The following is a 16,433-nucleotide window of genomic DNA, read 5'->3' as shown; positions in this document are numbered from 1 at the left end:
CGTCCGCTCCGTACCCGCCTTTATGAAGGCGTCCTGGCTGGACGCCGTGCAATACCGCGCAATATGTTTCGGAAGATGGGACGGGCGCCACGGCCGTGAGTTTGCGTGCTCTCGAGTCTTCTCGCTGATTCCATTGTGCTCCTCCCGGCGCTTCTGCCGCACAACCCAGTACCCCTTCCCGGATGGCCACAGGCCACCTCACCTGCGCTCGATCTCTCCTGGCGATAGATCGCACTCTCTATTGGCCAGCAGCCCCTCGTGGCCGTGCCAAGTGACGCAGCCAATGACCATGTCTACTGCGTGTACGCACCGCAATCCACGTACTCGGGGTTTCGTAGACAGGCAGCGTCGCGAACTGGCAAACAAAGTACCACCGAACTCTTCGGGTGTCGTAAGCTGATGGGTGCTCGATCGCGGGGTGGTTATCACGCAGCTTGGGCACGAGGCTCACGGGGAAGGCTGCTTAGCAGCGGGCAGGCAGCAGCGTGGCGGTCGACCGTGGGCGTCGCCGTCCAGTGGCGCGCGTCTTCGCACTTCTCGAGGCCGGCACTCCGATGACGGTGGGGGTGTCGGAGCTGGGAGCGCACAGGCAAGGGAGGAAAAAGGGCAAAGACGGATAGGCGTCTGCATAAATAGGAAGCATACAAGCACAACAGCGTGTCTGGGGCACGCAAAGTTCGGGGAGTAGTACAGGGCTGGCGTAGGCATAGTTTTTCAAAGGATTGGAGAGGTAGGATACTGTAGTTGAGTTCAAGATACATACTTGTGCTCACATTCGCTCAGGCAACCACGAATGCGTCATTTCAGACAGAGGGCGTAGCGCGGTTCTTCAGATCTGTCGTGACGCTCAGGCTGTCAGGGACGTCGTCCGTGGCGTAGTCCACGGTCTTGTCCACAGTGATCTGCACCTGCGCAATAGGCACCGTCAGCGACACGCCCGCGCCTGCGCCCGATGTCGTACTCACCCGCGTGCCAAGGTTCAGCTGGTCCGCGTTCTGTCCCCAGGCATATATCAGCTGATGCACGGAGGCGAAAGGAAGAGACGCCGCACCGAATGGCGCATGGCGCGGCTTGCGAATATCACAGGCAGGCGGTGGGCACTCCCGCCGCCAGAGTGCGACTCGGACTGCGCCCTCAGGATCTTGCGTGCGTTCATCCTGCGGCAGGGATGCATTAAGCGTCGTAATAATGAAGGCATCGCAGGCACTATCTCGCTTGCGCGGGGAGAGACGTACGATGCGAGGAACGAGTTTGCGTAGACTGTAAAGATAGAGGGCCGGATCTCAGCCAGAGAACCCGAGATGCGTTGGAACGCGGTACGCACGCTTGCTGATGGCGAAGTGAAGCCCGAGATAGATCAGGACATGAGGCCTCACGAGCCACTGCGAAGAGACGAATAGACGCGGTCAGCCACGGCTAGACACGCAACATGCGCATTTCATAGATGTGGGGCATTACTCACGAAGATGAGGGAGACAAGCGTGGTCACTCTGCGTGCGATCCGATTAGCAGGCCCCAGCTAGGCGCTCGAAGGCGTGGTCAACGCACGAGGTAAGTAAACCGTTCTCGACGGTGTATAGCGTGACGGAATCAAGGACGTGATCGAATCTACCGGCGGAAAGGATATGAGCGATGGGTACTCCGCTGCGGTATTAACGGATGGAGGGCCGTACCTGCCGGTGCCGGTACGATTTCTGCGTAGGTAGTAGCAAAGACCGCCGGTGATCAAGAAGTCGACGACGGACGAGAGGACGAGTCCAAGAGTGAACACCCACTACGGAAGTGGAAAAGGGTAAGCCGACTGCGAGAATAGACTGACTGCGCAGACACTAACTCGGAAGCGCTCCCCGAACTCGTGGAAACTCCCCAAATGGATCCTACAATGGCATTGCGGCTTGTGAGCCTGGAAGTCAGAGACCAGGGCTGGGGGACGCACAGCTCAACCGTCGTCACTGCGGAGAACAATCGTGTGAGCGTCCGTTCCGGGCTATCCGTGAGTGGGCGACTCACCAAACGCTGCGACTGTACGCGCCCAGGGATGTCAATAACCACAAAAGCATGGCAAGAGTCCCTGACGCACCTACGCGTGCTACGGCGAGAATGACCTGCCAAAGCAATGCGTCGGTACCCACAATACGCACACATAGAGCGATAACACTTACAATGGGTACCGTAACCCAATAGTTACCCTTGCTCACTGTTGAAGTCAGCATTCATTGCACCATCGAGTGACGTCGGCACTAACGCTTGAACAATCGCAGAGCGAAGAACCTGATATCCTCAAGGTCAAACCAGATATCAGTCAAGTAAGGATATGCTCTTACATGTGCACGATCACAGTGAGGATGGCCTGTACAGCGTTCAACGGATGTTTGGAATAGGACGTGATGATCTATACTCACAGTGAGTGCTATGGAGATCTGACCTTGACGTGTCAGAAGTGGAAGGTGCTCTGAAGCAATAAACCCACCCCCACAGCCCTGACATGAGGATGTCAGCAAAAAAAGTGTTGTGAGCGTGACGCCACTCACCAAAAAACACGATCCGTAATCTCTGTATTCCCAAAATTGTCCACAAAATACATGTAGTTTGCCGCAGCTATCATCACCGAGTGTAGAAAGTCTAGAAGGCTACGAAGGCGGTCAGGGGAGGGAGCCCAGTGGACGCGGTACTATTGCAGCCGCTCACAAGACACCTCCGACCTGCGCGTGCGTTAGCGGATGAATATATCGCGACGACACCATACGCACCTGGAACTTGGTCGAGAACTTATCGCGCGTGAAGAGTCGAAAGTACAGGACGGTCTGCATTGCAACGACGCCTGACAATCTGCGCGAGTTGTCAGACAAACATGGACTTTAAAGTTGAACGATGAACCACAGACGTACCCCGTGCAGACCATCCCTCCGATGATGAGGGCGCCCAAGCTCGTCTTGAGGTCAGACTCCGGAATCATAACCATCTTCGTCCGTTACTATCGCCCTGCGGGGTGTCGAGCATGCAGGGGGAGGAGATGAAAAGACCAGGGGAAAGGGACACCTGCGCGTGGGTTCAGGTACTGCGGTATTTGAAGTGGGGGCGTCCGCGATCTCGCTGCAATTTAGGACCATCTCCGCGTGTCCCAAACGGGCTTGACCTGTGTGGTTAGCCGAGGCGCGAGCAGTCAAGCGGATGGCTCCCAGTCTGCACGTCCGATCCTGATCTGGATCATGAAGATTTCTCGTTCCTGAACGTTTCGTAGCCCACCCCTGTGCTGCCTCCCTGGTGGCACCACACTGCTAGCACTGCGCGTCGACATATTGTTGGACGTATGTATGACCTAAGAATGACCATTGGCGGTTTCCAGGATCCTATGAGCTGCAAGAATGGCATTTTGCACCGGATCTGCCAGGGAGACCGGTCAAAGCCGATTGCTTCCCCGCGTCCGGGGTTACGAGCGCGGGGCTGGAATTCGGAGCTGACGGTCTTTGTGTGGTCCCATGAGCCACCGGAGGCGGAGGTATCTCGTGGATGCGATTGGTTACTGAGGCGGCGTTGACCTCGCATAGTGACCGGGAGAACTACTTAGCCCTGGGTGAGCTAACCATTAAGCTATTATTGATCGGCATCGAGTCCATCCACTGGCGCGGAGCAACCCAGGGCTGCCCTGCCAACAGTGGGCCAGAGTGGGCCTCATCTATACGCCAATTACATGGAAGTATCGTCGGAAGAACGATCGAACATACCTTCCATGGACGGCAGACAGTTCTGATGCTCGAGCGGCAGTGGCGAAACAGTGTTTCGGCCTTCCGGGACGCGTAGCTTCCGCCCAAGGTCGGATCGTAGAAGAGCTGGATGTTTTAAGCTGACCCGTGGATATCGATAACATGGTTCCGTCTTGTGCGTTCGAGGGGCCGGGCAAGGTTCAGGGACGCCGAGCTTTTTAGAAGCTCGTTCGGTTGTTGACCATAGAGGATAAGTCCGGAATACCGTCAGGATCTTGTCCGCGGGCGCGATTCAGGGCCCAGGGGTGCCGGAGGGTGGTAAAGAGTGTATATATAGGCCGCAGTCTTTGAGGGATGATCCGCTGAGGCGTCGGCCTCTCAGGCTCATCGAGGTTTCGTTTAACCTCACGATGAGGTCGAGCACCAAAGCTCACATGTGTCCGGCGCTTGTATAAATGAGTACGTAATACACCTTACGCACCGCCGCCAGCGTCTCCAGGTAGGAGTACTTGTGCAGTGTGCACACCATTCTGAGCTTCTCTACCATTCTGCAACCTGCACCATCCACCGCTCACTCAGTACTCACTATCGACTCTGGATCCAGCTGCTCTTTGCTCTTGCGATATGTAACGCTCGCTCAAATCTCTAGGCTCATCGATGCTCTCTCCTTGTATCCTACATCTCCGAGGACGTACCGGGTGATAGCCCTCTATTTGCTCAGCTTCTAGCCCAGCTGCACCTCTAGCGGATAGCTTGGGGCCGATTACGCGACTTCGCACCTGACTATGGACACTCTTAGTCGACAGAGCCGTAGCTTTTGTCTACATCACTCCTTGGCAACACCTGTGTACCTGGTCCGAATGTCTACCTATGTCATCGACAGCCCAACGTATCTGGTAGAAACCGCGGTGTTCTAGCGCAAACTCCCGCTGCCCCTCCCTTCCCCGGGGAATAGACGCATAGAGAGGATGAAAACTGGGTCGTGGACAGGGAGAGGTGTTAGAAGGGTTTTTTGACATGTGGGTGAATGCTGTCGCCGTGAACCACTTTGGTCGCTAATCCACGTTCTTCTCTCAGAAATAACTGGATCAAATAGATGGTCAAGATAAGCGTATACATCCATTTCACATCAACTTCTCAGAAGTCCCGCACGCGGACTACACTCTCACTGTGGGAGCTGGTGTCAACTATCTTCCACGAACGTCGCGCATAGCGACACTCACCGTCGGCATGCGGAGCCTCAAAGGTGAGCTTCTTATACTGGGGACCGGTCCACCCGTGAAGAATACTCAAGAACTTGTACGGAATCTCTCGCGCAGCCTCAGCGGGGTCGTTGCCTTCGTCCTCCATCGCCAGGCGCATGACCACTTTGTCATCTTCCACCGAGACGTCCCATTCCGAGAGGCCATGTGGACGCACGTCCTGGGCGTATTGCTTGAACGCCTCCACGACACCCTGCGTGTCGGCTTCGTTGAACTCGACGGTAGTCTTGAAAACGGTTGCGTCGCCGGCCGCGTCATCCGCGTTGATGATGCTCGCCATCTTGAGCAGGAGCTGCGCGCTCGGCCGTTCAACCGCGAACAAGTTCGTCGTGGGGTTATACGTCGCAGAGAGCCGGAGCTGGCTGTCCAGCGCCCACGCGCCCGTGCCCGGGCGGCCGGGCGTGCTGGTGTACGTGACAGAGCGGGACGCATAGCCCCCAGTGAAATCAACCTGGGGCCATGCACGCAGGCTCAGCTCGGTGCGCGCGTTGAGCAAAAGATCTGGCTCACCTCGATCGTGTTGCTGACTGAATCGACAATGATAGTGCTCGTCGTGTGCTGCGCGTCGAACCAGACGAGCACGCTCTCGACGGGCGTGAGGTTGACGGGCCCGGTGACGACTTGGGACGGGCTGACGAAGATGGGGGAGAATGCGCCGCCGAGGTAGCCCATGACGCCGATGTTCAGCGCCGCGTACTCATTGTCCACTGTGAAGGTTCCAGACGAGTTGGGCGAACCCGTAGGGTTGTTCATGACGCCGTTCTCGTCGAGCAGCACGGTCTGGCCTGCGCGGCGAGGGACGCGGCGGGACTCGTGAGCACGACAAGATCTGGAGGCGGTACGAGTCGCTCACCAAACTTGATTTCGGGGCTTTCAGTCGCTGCGGTGACCAATGCGCCCTCTGCGAAGGTCTCTGTCCCGAAAACCGCATATCTGCTAGTCCATTGGAACGTGTTGCGGGCGAGGAAGCTAGTGTCGCAGGTGCGTCAGTGACCTCGTCTGACTGTGAGAAGGATGCGACGTCCTGACCTGCCTCCTCTCCAGACGGTGTTGTAAGTGTTGTTAACCTTCTTTGCAATGCAGAGGTTATAGCCAACCTGTTTGAGGGCAGTAATATCGGCACTAGCGATGTTAACGGTAAGAGTGAACGTCGCCATGGATGGGGTCGAGATGGTGCGTTTGAATCTGTGTTTTGGAGGGTGGCGTGTTCTTGAAGGGCGAGTAGCGAGACGCACTACTTTCTTCTCGCCTTATATCTCTTTCTCCCTCCATGCCGCTGACATCTGTACTTCTCACCAGGAAACTCGCAGGGCTCTCTGGTGGCGCCCAATTCGACACATGTGTTTGCTGAGGTGCCGCTGCGTAAGTCATCGCAAGCGAAGACCGTCTCGCTGTGTCCGGCATGGCGCACATCAAACCGTCGGGATATTCTGCGCCGGTTCGCTAGCATCGGCGGCGAGCGAGGTCAAGGAACGGATGCGCAAGAGCCGTGTCTCATCGTGCAAATCGGGACATCGGCGCTTCGGTGCACTGTCAGAGAAACTGCAGCCGCACTTGTACCCGGAGTTAACGGACAACCTCTCAGGTATTATAATTGTCGACCAGAATCAGTATGTCATGCATATCTCTGTCAGGCTCTGCGAGGAAATCGTGTTAATAGACATTCCTCAGCTCTTAGGTACCGGTCGTGTCCAAGGTCGGGAAGAGATATGCATTCAAGTGCGGACCCTCGCTACGTTGTACGAGGTTCAATCACCGCTTCCATCCTAAAATCTGACATATGGAAGGCACTCATGTAGGACCACCGAAAATGCGACCTGCGAGGCGTTCGCACCTTGTCAAGTTTATCCGGACAAGATTGCAGGATGTTCGCCGTTCGCGTTCCAGTTTGGTGTTGAACCTCAAGCCGCTCGGAACGCATGTATCCCATTCAGGACTGCAATTCTGTCACGGGACGCCATAGGATCCACGACAATGTTTCGCTCACGCAGTCTTCCGCCGGACGTCCATCAGTCCGGAGGGTCAGCCACCATCCGGGCGTGCGATGCCCCCGACGTCGACGACGGAAACACCGACAACCTTCACAACGCTCTTCCGGTAAGAGACATGAAACTCATTGAGAGAACGGCCGATGCTCGTGCAGTCCGTGGCTTCGTCGCTGATATTGATTCGTCATGTTCGCCTAGTGCACTCGGGCGGATAGTATAAAGAGGGTCAAGGTGGAACGAGAGCGTCGCCCATCGAACATCCCAACTTTCAAACACTTGACCTCACAACACTCCTTGCATCTTCTCGATAACAATATGTCGGACTTCAACCTCGCCGTCAACATCGACCCCGCAGTCCTCCCGATATTGATCGATGCGGGCTATAAGCTCTGTATTGCCAAGAAGGTCAACAATCAGTACACTGTCGTCTGGCAAGGTAGCAAGTGCGTACCTCTACGGCGAACTTACTTCCTTGACTGAAACTCTCATCGTGGCACAGTATCCTTCCTTTCAATCAGTTCACCTGGTCGGCCAAGTATCAAGTCTTCGGTTCCATTGCGTTTCAATCTGGGGCATTAGTCCATGCAACGACGACCGTGCAAAACATCGTGTCAGGCATGTGCCATTTCCTGCATTCACTTCTTCGAATTGCGCTCATCTTGACGCTGTTTACTCACAGGTCAAACCGCCACACTAGACAAGTACGGTGTCATGCATCCCGCTACCGGTACCGTCGACCAGAGCGGGAAGTTCACGGTCGAGAACCAGTTCGGACTCATCAATCTCGGTGTCAACTCCTACGTCAATGGGACGTACTCCCCCTCGTATGTATCGGCCAACCCGGTCGTCGCTGGGCCAACAGTTCTCCAGCCGATCGAGTCCGTCTTGGTGTGGTTTGATACCCAAGCTACCACGGGAACCATGATCCTCAATGCCTCGAGCCAGGCTATCGAGGTACGCTCATCAGAAGTTGTTCTCCTTTCTTGGCTGACATGAAGCATTCCTGCCATAGGTTGACTTCACGAGCGTCCCTACCCACACACTGCTCTACCAGACGCCCAGTGGTGCTCCCGCCGGCAGGGGTGTCTGGTACCTCGACAGCGACCAGGCCGTATTGCCGATGACGTACCACGTGGCGTCCAACAGTTTCACAATCCCCGAGCCGGACGAGGGTCAGCTCGCGCTCATGACCGAGCTCTTGAACAGGCGCCCCCGGCTCCGCCCTGCGTTCACCACGTCCGTCGTTGCGGCGGCAGAGTACGAGTCCAAGGAAGAGGGGGCGAGGTTCAAGGACTATCTCTCGGCGAGCAGGCCCGAAGGCTTCGCTCAGTGGGAGGTGTACAGGTCGGACCGCACCATTTCGGTGAAGATGGAGGTCGAGATCGCAACCGACGAAGAGGCCTCCGTTCGCTCCGCCATGGACAAGTACCTTAAGATTCTGTACGCGTTTGACGGCACCAGGTACAAAACCCTCACCTCTACGGTGCACGGGCGTCCCGGTATAACTGCCTGTTCCAGTACTCCATTGATGACTGACTGACACGAGTCGCAGTTGAGCCCCTCCAAACTGACTATCCCGTCCCTCCTGTCGATGTACACCGGGGTAACGGGAAGCCTCCCTCGCCCGACACCATCACCGCCACGGCGGTCGTCCGCTTCCACGACGACAAGAAGGCGAGCGCGTTCTCCGAGCAGCTGAACGACGCCACCTCGCCCGGCATCAAGTTCGAGGCGACCGCGCGCGGGCCCGCCATTACGATCAAGTTCGAGGCGAAGGGCCCCAAGGAGGGTGCGCAGAAGCGCGTCCGCCAGGCGTACGACGCGGCCGTCGCTGCCTTTGGGTGCATGCCGGGCGGCGCGGAGCCTGTCTACGTTGGGTCCATCGTGTGGAGTACGTACCCGCGTCCTTGTTCTGATGTTTCGCAGCCTTTTCTGACGCGTCCCTATTCATGAAGACTAGTGATTGCTCCGTTAAGGCCATGATACGTATATGCGGCTTCGCAGGATATGACTTCTTGGTAGCTTTGGGTAAACAGTATATGCCAATATCATATGGGTCGTCTTCCAATATCACCGTATGTGTACATGTTTTGCGTCGCGTGATGGGCTGGTGCTTCTGAGGGTGAGTAGAGACGACATGAGGACAAGCCAGGCCCGATGTTCCATGCAGATGTGGATTCGTCGCTGCTTGTAGAGTTGCGATATGCCATGCTGTGCTATTCCATTAGCAACGCCTCCGAAAGCGACATGTTCTTCTCTTCATGGGGCATCAACGGGGTTCCAAGTGATCGCCCCATCCTTCCCTCTATCCAGCGAGTCCAGCCGCTCCATATCCTCTGCGCTGATCTCAAAGTCGAATACCTGCGAGTTGGACAGGATGCGTTCCGGGCGCGACGACTTCGGGAGCGGGATGTGTCTGCAAAAGATAGTAGGTCCGTCAGCTCAAGCTCTCACCTGAGGATGTGCCGGACACAGAGGAGGCATACCCGTGCTGGAGCGACCACCGGATGACGATCCGTGCGGCATCCTTGTTGTACTGTTGCAAAACATATGTTAACTTGGATTGTCATTCATATCGCTCATGATAGACATACCTTCTTTGCAAGTTCAGTGAAGACTGGGTTATCCAGCCTGCCCTGGATGAGCGGCGAGTACGCCTGGACGACGACCCCGTTCTTCCGGCAGTACTCGACAATCGGCCGCTGCTGGCAGAACGGGTGCAGCTGCATACCGCGCAAGCATCAAGCATTAGCATTCCCAACATACCCGTGATAGGGTGTCGTCGAACGGCGCACCTCGACCTGGTTCACGCTCGGGAGCTCGTACCCCGCGTCGCGGATCTCGTCGATGTGCTTCCCAGAGCTACGACGCAAGCGATTTCGTGAGCTTTGTATGGGGCGCGAGACCGGGCTGTACCGCCACTTACTAGTTTGACACGCCGATCGACTTGATCTTCCCCGCCTTCTTCGCGTCGACGAGCGCGCGCCAAGTCTCCAGGCGGACCTCTTTCCCAGACAGCGGACTGTGGATGAGGTACAGATCAAAATACTCTGCGGTGGCGTGAGCTGAGTTTAGTCTCGAGCGTTGCGAACGACCCCACCGTATCCGAGATTGCGCAGAGAATCATCGAGCGCGGCTAGGGTGTTCTGGTACCCGTGCTCGGGATGGTAGATTTTCGACGCTGGTCGTTCGCGCCCGTCAGCACATTCGACATGCAACCTCACGCAGGCGCAGGTATGTGTCGTGTATGGAAAGAGTACGCACTGACGAAGACCTGCTCCCGCGGGATACGACTCTGACGGAGCGCGTCGCCCACGCGGTCCTCGTTCTTGTAGTACCGTGCCGAATCGATGTGTCTGTTGAGATTCTCTCAGCCTCTCCCGTCGGGTGTTGCGTATATTGCTACTGACCTGTACCCGCACTGGAGAGCGGCGAGACACGCCGGAGTGCAGTCGTCGTTCTCGAATACGCCCAAGCCCAGTATGGGCATTTCGTACCCTGTAAATATTAGGAATACGTCAGAATGCTGTACATCGTGAAACGGACAGTTCGCCAACATGCACAAATTAAGCATCGCGTTGAAGAGCATGAGCGCATGAGCGGACTTGAGAGCGGGATCGCAGTCGCGATCCCGTGACCGCGTCGCATCGATAATCAAGTTTTGGGGGAAAGTACGATCGCAACATACCGGAAGAGAGGGGGACCGTGGTCGCAAGCGACAAAGGCACCGGTGTCGAGCTAGTCATGACAAGTGTGTGGAGGTTCTGCGAAGTTAGGGGCGCGAAGCTAGAAAGTCGAATCTTCTCGGGGTGGGTATTTATACCCTCACTGTGGCCGAGTCAACAGCAGCCACCAGATGGCGCCAAGCTGATAGGACGGCCAACGGAACATCGTTTAGGAACACATTTCCCATTCCCACTTCTGCGCCCACGCAACTCCATATGCACTACTTATGGTACATCCGCGATGTGTTCTACACGTCCTTGATCTTCTTTTATCCTCACCGGTTCCAGCACCGCGCCTCTACGGGGCATCGACGGGGTTCCAGGTGACGGCGCCGTCCTTTCCGCGATCCAGCGCGTTGATCGCTGACATGTCTTCCTCGCTGATCTCGAAGTCGAAGATGTTTGCGTTCGAGATGACACGCGCTGGCTGCGATGACTTCGGTAGTGGCACAAACCTGGAGAGATATATTTAGCCAGCGAAAAACCAGTCGCAAGGTGACTGAGACTCACTTGCGCTGCAAGGACCAGCGTATAAGAAGCTGCGCGGGATCTTTGTCATACTGCGATTCTCCGTCAGCGTCCAGATGACAACTTTGATAACCTTCTGCAGGCACGTACCTTCTTTGCAATTTCGACGATCTTGTCGGTCCACTTGCCGCGAATCAGGGGGGAGTAAGCCTCGACGATGATACCGTGTTTGGTGCAGTACTCCACGATCTCCTTCTGTTGGCAGAGCGGGTGCAGCTAAATGCGACACATATCGTCAAAAATGCCGATTTCAAGATGATGAAGGGGGATAACACGAACCTCAACTTGGTTTACAGAGGGCGTCTCGAGCCCAGCTTCGCGAATTTCTTCGAGATGCTTAGGTCCACTAGGAGCAATATATTTATGACTTAAGCCGCGCAGACGGTAGAACGGGAAGGACACACTAGTTGGACACCCCGATCGTCCGGACCTTGCCCTGCTTTTTCGCCTCGATGAGCCCCTTCCACGTCTGTAGGCGGCGCTCCTTGTCGGACAGTGGCGAGTGGATGAGCATGAGGTCGATGTACTCTGCAGTAGGTGCATGCGTAAAAAGGGGCGTTGAGCAATCCTGAGGACGGCGGAAAACAGAGACACGCAGGCACTCACCAAAGCCGAACTTGTTGAGAGAGTCGTCAACCGCCGCGAGCGCGGTCTCGTACCCGTGCTCGGGGTTGTTGACCTTTGATGCTGCACGTCACGCACGGGTCAGGGTCTTGCACGAAGCCTGAGGGAAAAGAAGGTACGCACTGACAAAGACATCCCCGCGAGCGATGCCGCTCTCCCTCACCGACTTTCCAACCTCCTCCTCATTCTTGTACATTCGCGCGGAGTCGATGTGTCTGGGAGCGCGCTCAGCGACCGACGTGCAGCACATTAGGCGTCCCTCTGTACCTGTATCCATGCTTCAGCGCAGCGAGACACGCCGGACTACAGTCGTCGTTTTGGTAGACACCAAGGCCGACGACAGGCAGCTCGTACCCTGCGCATATATGCATGGTCAGTTCATGTACAAACGTACCGGTCTGCGTGAGCAACATACCGGACGAGAGCCTGATGGTGCTGCCGAGGGTGAGCGTGAGCTTCGACATGGTGGACATGGTGCAGGGTGGGACTCATTAGCCAAAGCTTGCAGATATATATACTGGCTGCCACGGCCTGGGATCGAGTTCGCACGCTATCACCGATGTCTACTCTCTTCCATTTCGAAGTGGACTCTGTCAGCAGAAGAGGGGAGAAAGGGCCGGTGACGACATCGATCGCCGAGCCTCTTCACCACAGCGGTTCTCTATCTTATCTTATCGCCTCGGCCGCCCTGCCGCAAAGCTGCCAGGATATGCGCCGGCTCCAGCTACAAGAAGAGGGAAAGATGGCAAGCTTGACTATAGTTGACTCTTTGACTTCTTGACGGAAGTGAAGGCATCAGTCTCATGCAATCTCGAAGGCTACGGGAACTCACCAGGCCGAGTAGCGCGCTCGGAGGGCGGTACGGCACACACGAAGTGCAAACGACCTGAACGGCCTGCCAAATGAGGCCACCGATCCGCGCGTCCGTGCTCGCAGAAAACAGACCTTGGAATAATACTACACGTACTCTTACAGCGAGACAGTCTTCTAGCTCCTCCATACCTTGACGGTCCCGTCCGCACTTGCAGTGATCATCTCGCCAGCCTCGATCGGATGGTGTTCGGCCCAGGTAATCACCTTATCGTGCACCACGGGTGGGGGACTCGGTTGAAGCGGTGCAGCCTAGATTCCGCGAAAGAACAGGGGGCAATGTAAGTACTTCAGAAATGCAACAAGACGATAAAAGTACGCACGTCCACTAGATCCCAAGCCCATACCTTCCCGTCTTCGTCCCCACAGACAACGCTTGCCTCCCCGTGCCCGAAGCACGCGCGTATCCGGTACGACGAGCTCGCGTGGCCCGTGAAGTCGTTCAGCATCTTCCCCGTGGACATGTCCATCAGGCGCACATGTCCGTCGATCGTCGTCGCGAGGTACGTCTGGTTGTCTTGCGAGGGTACGACTGCCGTAACTGGGTCTGCGTAGCCCAAGGTAAGTGACGGGAGCAAGAGGAGCAAAAGCAGAGAAGACGTACGTCCGAGGAAGTCTGTGCGCAGCTCGCCCATGCGGAGGTCGTATGTACGGACATGACCGTCGACGGATCCAGTGGTGACGTATGTCCGTCCGATGTGTATGGCCTGCACCGAATCTCGCGCTTCCTCGAGAATCTGTATGGGTGCTCGGTTCTGCGCTCTGCGCAAAGCATCCAGTTAGTTGCTCACTCAGCGACAGCGATCAAGTATACGCATACGCACTTCATGTCCCACAGCCTAACCGTCGAGTCGTATGAGCCTCGAAGAAACTAAGCATCTCAGGCCCTCCCTTCGCACAGCACAACAGGCCAGACTCACCGCTCGCTAGCACGCTCGCGTCCTCATTGAACTCCACCGCGAATATCTTGCCCATATGCCCCGGTATACGCCGCACCGTCTGCCCCGTCATTACGTCCCACACGAACACCTGCCTGTCCCCGCCCGACGACGCGAACCGGCTGTTGTCGTGCGCGCTACGCGTTTCCCGACCTTCAGCAACTGTAACTGCACATACGCGCCCGGAAGAGAGCAAAAGAGAAGACTCACACTGTGATGGAGAGCACCTCGTACCCGTGCGCGGCATATCGCTTGATCTCCGTGCCCAACTCGGGGTTCCAGAGGCGCACGATGCGGTCCTGCCCGCCGGAGAGCACATACTTCGCGGTGCCTTTCGCGTAGCGGGCGACGTGCACCGGCCCCTTGTTATTCGCGAGCGTTTGGTGGAGTTTGCGGGGAGTCAAGACAGGGCCGCGTGAGGGCGGCATGATGTTCAGTTACCAGGACACAGGTACAAGCAAGCAGCGCACATGGAGGGAGTCTCAGAGCTCGGAGAGGTCAGCGCCAAAGCACGGAGGGTACGCTAAACGCCTAAGCGCTCACGCACTGGGGGCCACAAAAGGCAAGTGTAGAGTTCCGGCGAGCTGCGCCCACATCGCTCAGAAGGCTCCTGTCAATGTTTTTTTGCATTAGGTGTGCTGCAAAAAACGCAACAGATCTCTATTGAAGTGGTATACAGATAAGAGGCCAGAAATAAAGTAGCGAGAATGATGAATACGACAGGATCGAAACACAGCGGTAGTACGGGAGAGGGTATTCGGATCAAATCGCGACATAGTAGACGTGGGGATAAACGGTATGTAATGCTGGCGAAGGGATCATGGCACATCAAATTCAAGGAAAGACGTCATAGCGTGTTGTTATCGTGTATACCAGCTCGGTTGGACATCATCAGCAGTATCTCTCGAAGGGAAGGGTAAACGAAGGAAGGCCGTAGTCTCGAGCATCGCCGAGCCCAGTTCAAGTGTAGCGTGTATCCGCTCAAACATTTGTGCTGCGTCTGGATTATCACTGGGGACGAGGACATAGAGACTACATACTCATGCAATCGGCACTGTGTCGCTACCGTGAACAGAAGGCATCGGACCTGAGAGAATATTGCTCAGGCCCCTGGAAACGGAACGGTGGGTCAGCAGAACGCCCTCATGGTAGAGAGTATGTATACCATCAATATCTCCTGTACGGAGGTGGGAGGAACTCTTGGGGCGGTTCGTCCGATGGGCCTCCTGCAAGGCGGACACCCCCATCCTCCTCGAGCACCAGCGCCATTTCCCTGAGGCGTCCTTGACGTCCACGTTGTATAGCACGGACCGATCGTGGTGGAGGGCCTGGGACAGCCTCCTGCGGTTTAACGTCGGAAGTGTTGCCATGTCGGAGGCTGGAAGACAGCGATTCACGGAGCGCGCCGAGCACCTCTTGTATGACGTTTCGAGGTTCCTTCTGAGATGTTTTGGCGATTTCTGAGGTGGAAGTCGGAGTGGCAGAGTGGGGGAGCTCTGATAGGATCGTAGGCTGTGTGTGGGGGTCGATATTAAGTGTAGATAGTTCCGCCTCGACCGAGGAAACGATAGTGGGCGCCGGGATGCTGCTTGCTACCGTGGCCACGCTGAACCGCGATCCCTTCATGTCTCTAGGATCGGCGCCGTCTTCAGGTGGCTCGAAAGCCGACACAGGCCAGGTGTGCATTGTGTCCGTAGCGATGATCGACTCGGAGTCGGATCTCTGCGGCGTATACGCATCGGGACGCAGGGCTATATGTAATTATGAGCAATTTGCACCATATAAGCAGCAACCACACGAACCTGCTCGTGACACACGTCGACGGCGGCGGCACCATACAAGGATCATCACATGAGCCAATATAAATGCAATCACCGCGACTATGATGCCAACCATAGCGCCGATGTCCAACTTCGAGTGCTTTGCAGGTCCAGAGCCAGAAGATGAAGGAGTGATGGTATTTGAGGCGATGATGGTGGGTGAGGCGATGTTGGTAGATGAAGGAGCGATGGTAGCCGATATATTGGGGGTCGCAGCGATAGTGCCAGTGGAGGAGCTTGAGAGTGTGGAAGATAGAGAGGGCATAGTCGTGACGCCTAGCGGCGTTACCATGCCCCTGCTAGTATGGCCAGAGCTAGACGGCAGAACGACAGGGTTTAATGCAGTGATATTGAGCAGTGACTCGAGTACCACGAGTGTGCTAGTGGGACCAGGAACGGAGATCGTTGGTTCGATGAGACGCGGAAGGTCGTCGGAAGGTCCTAACAAATCAGGAGGGAGTAGAGAGTTTAGATTCGCCGGGCCCGACGGAACACTTGAGCTTGCACTTGTACCAGGGGGAGGAGAAGCGGTAGATGTCACTGACGGTGGGTCAGACCGCAAAAGAGGGACCCTCGCGCTCGTTCCTGTTGCACCGGCGTCCGTCGACGTCCGTGACTGGTCTGACTTTAACAAGGTGAACATTTGAACGTTGTGTTGAAGAGCCAGTGTGCTGGTTGGTGGCGTAGTTTCCGTGGGCGGGGGCGTCTGATGTGAAGAAAGTGTGCCCGAAGTCGCGACAAGGCTGCCTGATACGTCTCTCCGGGTTAGCTGAACCCTCTTGTGTAACTGAGTGAGGCGGCGGTGTGAGTGCATTGCGATGAGTCGTGATATGCGAAGTCGAGGGTATGTGAGAGATAAAAGAACACGGGGACGTGCTATGGCAGCGGAGAGAATGTGTCGGTGCGCGGAGGAGAGAGACCGCGGGATACATCCAGGAGGTGCGGTCTATCAGCTTTTGAAGGAAATCTAGTAC

At 56.2% G+C, this 16,433-nt stretch overlaps 7 protein-coding genes across 7 annotated transcripts; 1 reads left to right on the top strand and 6 right to left on the bottom strand.

Annotated features, from left to right (window-relative positions):
* Positions 1–803: 803 nt before the first annotated feature.
* On the bottom strand, positions 804–2,962 carry TRAVEDRAFT_33992 (uncharacterized protein; the record flags this gene model as incomplete). The annotated part of the gene is made up of 15 exons (XM_008035442.1): positions 804–908; positions 966–995; positions 1,052–1,157; positions 1,236–1,260; positions 1,325–1,382; positions 1,463–1,490; positions 1,549–1,608; positions 1,674–1,774; positions 1,835–1,877; positions 2,077–2,105; positions 2,163–2,197; positions 2,246–2,271; positions 2,532–2,622; positions 2,747–2,829; positions 2,889–2,962. The coding sequence occupies 15 exons, from the start codon at positions 2,960–2,962 to the stop codon at positions 804–806; spliced, it is 894 nt and encodes a 297-aa protein (XP_008033633.1).
* Positions 2,963–4,861: 1,899 nt separating this feature from the next.
* On the bottom strand, positions 4,862–6,123 carry TRAVEDRAFT_68951 (uncharacterized protein; the record flags this gene model as incomplete). Its single annotated transcript, XM_008035901.1, has 5 exons — positions 4,862–4,872; positions 4,928–5,417; positions 5,477–5,751; positions 5,820–5,935; positions 5,996–6,123. The coding sequence occupies 5 exons, from the start codon at positions 6,121–6,123 to the stop codon at positions 4,862–4,864; spliced, it is 1,020 nt and encodes a 339-aa protein (XP_008034092.1).
* A 1,146-nt stretch (positions 6,124–7,269) lies between these two features.
* On the top strand, positions 7,270–8,937 carry TRAVEDRAFT_68950 (uncharacterized protein; the record flags this gene model as incomplete). The annotated part of the gene is made up of 6 exons (XM_008035900.1): positions 7,270–7,397; positions 7,454–7,503; positions 7,634–7,908; positions 7,967–8,453; positions 8,507–8,845; positions 8,915–8,937. The coding sequence occupies 6 exons, from the start codon at positions 7,270–7,272 to the stop codon at positions 8,935–8,937; spliced, it is 1,302 nt and encodes a 433-aa protein (XP_008034091.1).
* A 123-nt stretch (positions 8,938–9,060) lies between these two features.
* TRAVEDRAFT_141046 (Aldo/keto reductase) lies at positions 9,061–10,682 on the bottom strand. The gene is made up of 9 exons (XM_008035899.1): positions 10,643–10,682; positions 10,365–10,452; positions 10,219–10,310; positions 10,055–10,135; positions 9,881–10,004; positions 9,750–9,816; positions 9,549–9,677; positions 9,441–9,490; positions 9,061–9,370 (listed from the first exon to the last, which is right to left on the bottom strand). Exons 2-9 carry the CDS (start codon positions 10,442–10,444, stop codon positions 9,214–9,216), a joined length of 780 nt encoding a protein of 259 aa, XP_008034090.1. The 5' UTR covers positions 10,445–10,452; positions 10,643–10,682; the 3' UTR covers positions 9,061–9,213.
* A 295-nt stretch (positions 10,683–10,977) lies between these two features.
* On the bottom strand, positions 10,978–12,295 carry TRAVEDRAFT_33990 (Aldo/keto reductase; the record flags this gene model as incomplete). The annotated part of the gene is made up of 9 exons (XM_008035441.1): positions 10,978–11,134; positions 11,190–11,239; positions 11,298–11,423; positions 11,487–11,553; positions 11,612–11,735; positions 11,814–11,894; positions 11,955–12,046; positions 12,099–12,186; positions 12,247–12,295. 9 exons carry the CDS (start codon positions 12,293–12,295, stop codon positions 10,978–10,980), a joined length of 834 nt encoding a protein of 277 aa, XP_008033632.1.
* A 523-nt stretch (positions 12,296–12,818) lies between these two features.
* TRAVEDRAFT_112566 (nuclear mRNA splicing protein) lies at positions 12,819–14,067 on the bottom strand (the record flags this gene model as incomplete). The annotated part of the gene is made up of 6 exons (XM_008035898.1): positions 12,819–12,953; positions 13,025–13,248; positions 13,306–13,463; positions 13,526–13,562; positions 13,622–13,776; positions 13,850–14,067. 6 exons carry the CDS (start codon positions 14,065–14,067, stop codon positions 12,819–12,821), a joined length of 927 nt encoding a protein of 308 aa, XP_008034089.1.
* A 739-nt stretch (positions 14,068–14,806) lies between these two features.
* On the bottom strand, positions 14,807–15,724 carry TRAVEDRAFT_42918 (uncharacterized protein; the record flags this gene model as incomplete). The annotated part of the gene is made up of 2 exons (XM_008035534.1): positions 14,807–15,390; positions 15,442–15,724. The coding sequence occupies 2 exons, from the start codon at positions 15,722–15,724 to the stop codon at positions 14,807–14,809; spliced, it is 867 nt and encodes a 288-aa protein (XP_008033725.1).
* Between the last annotated feature and the right edge of the window lie 709 nt (positions 15,725–16,433).

The sequence above is a fragment of the Trametes versicolor genome (genome assembly GCF_000271585.1).
Source record: "Trametes versicolor FP-101664 SS1 unplaced genomic scaffold TRAVEscaffold_2, whole genome shotgun sequence".
NCBI lineage: Eukaryota > Fungi > Basidiomycota > Agaricomycetes > Polyporales > Polyporaceae > Trametes > Trametes versicolor.
This window is presented reverse-complemented; position numbering and strand designations above follow the sequence as displayed.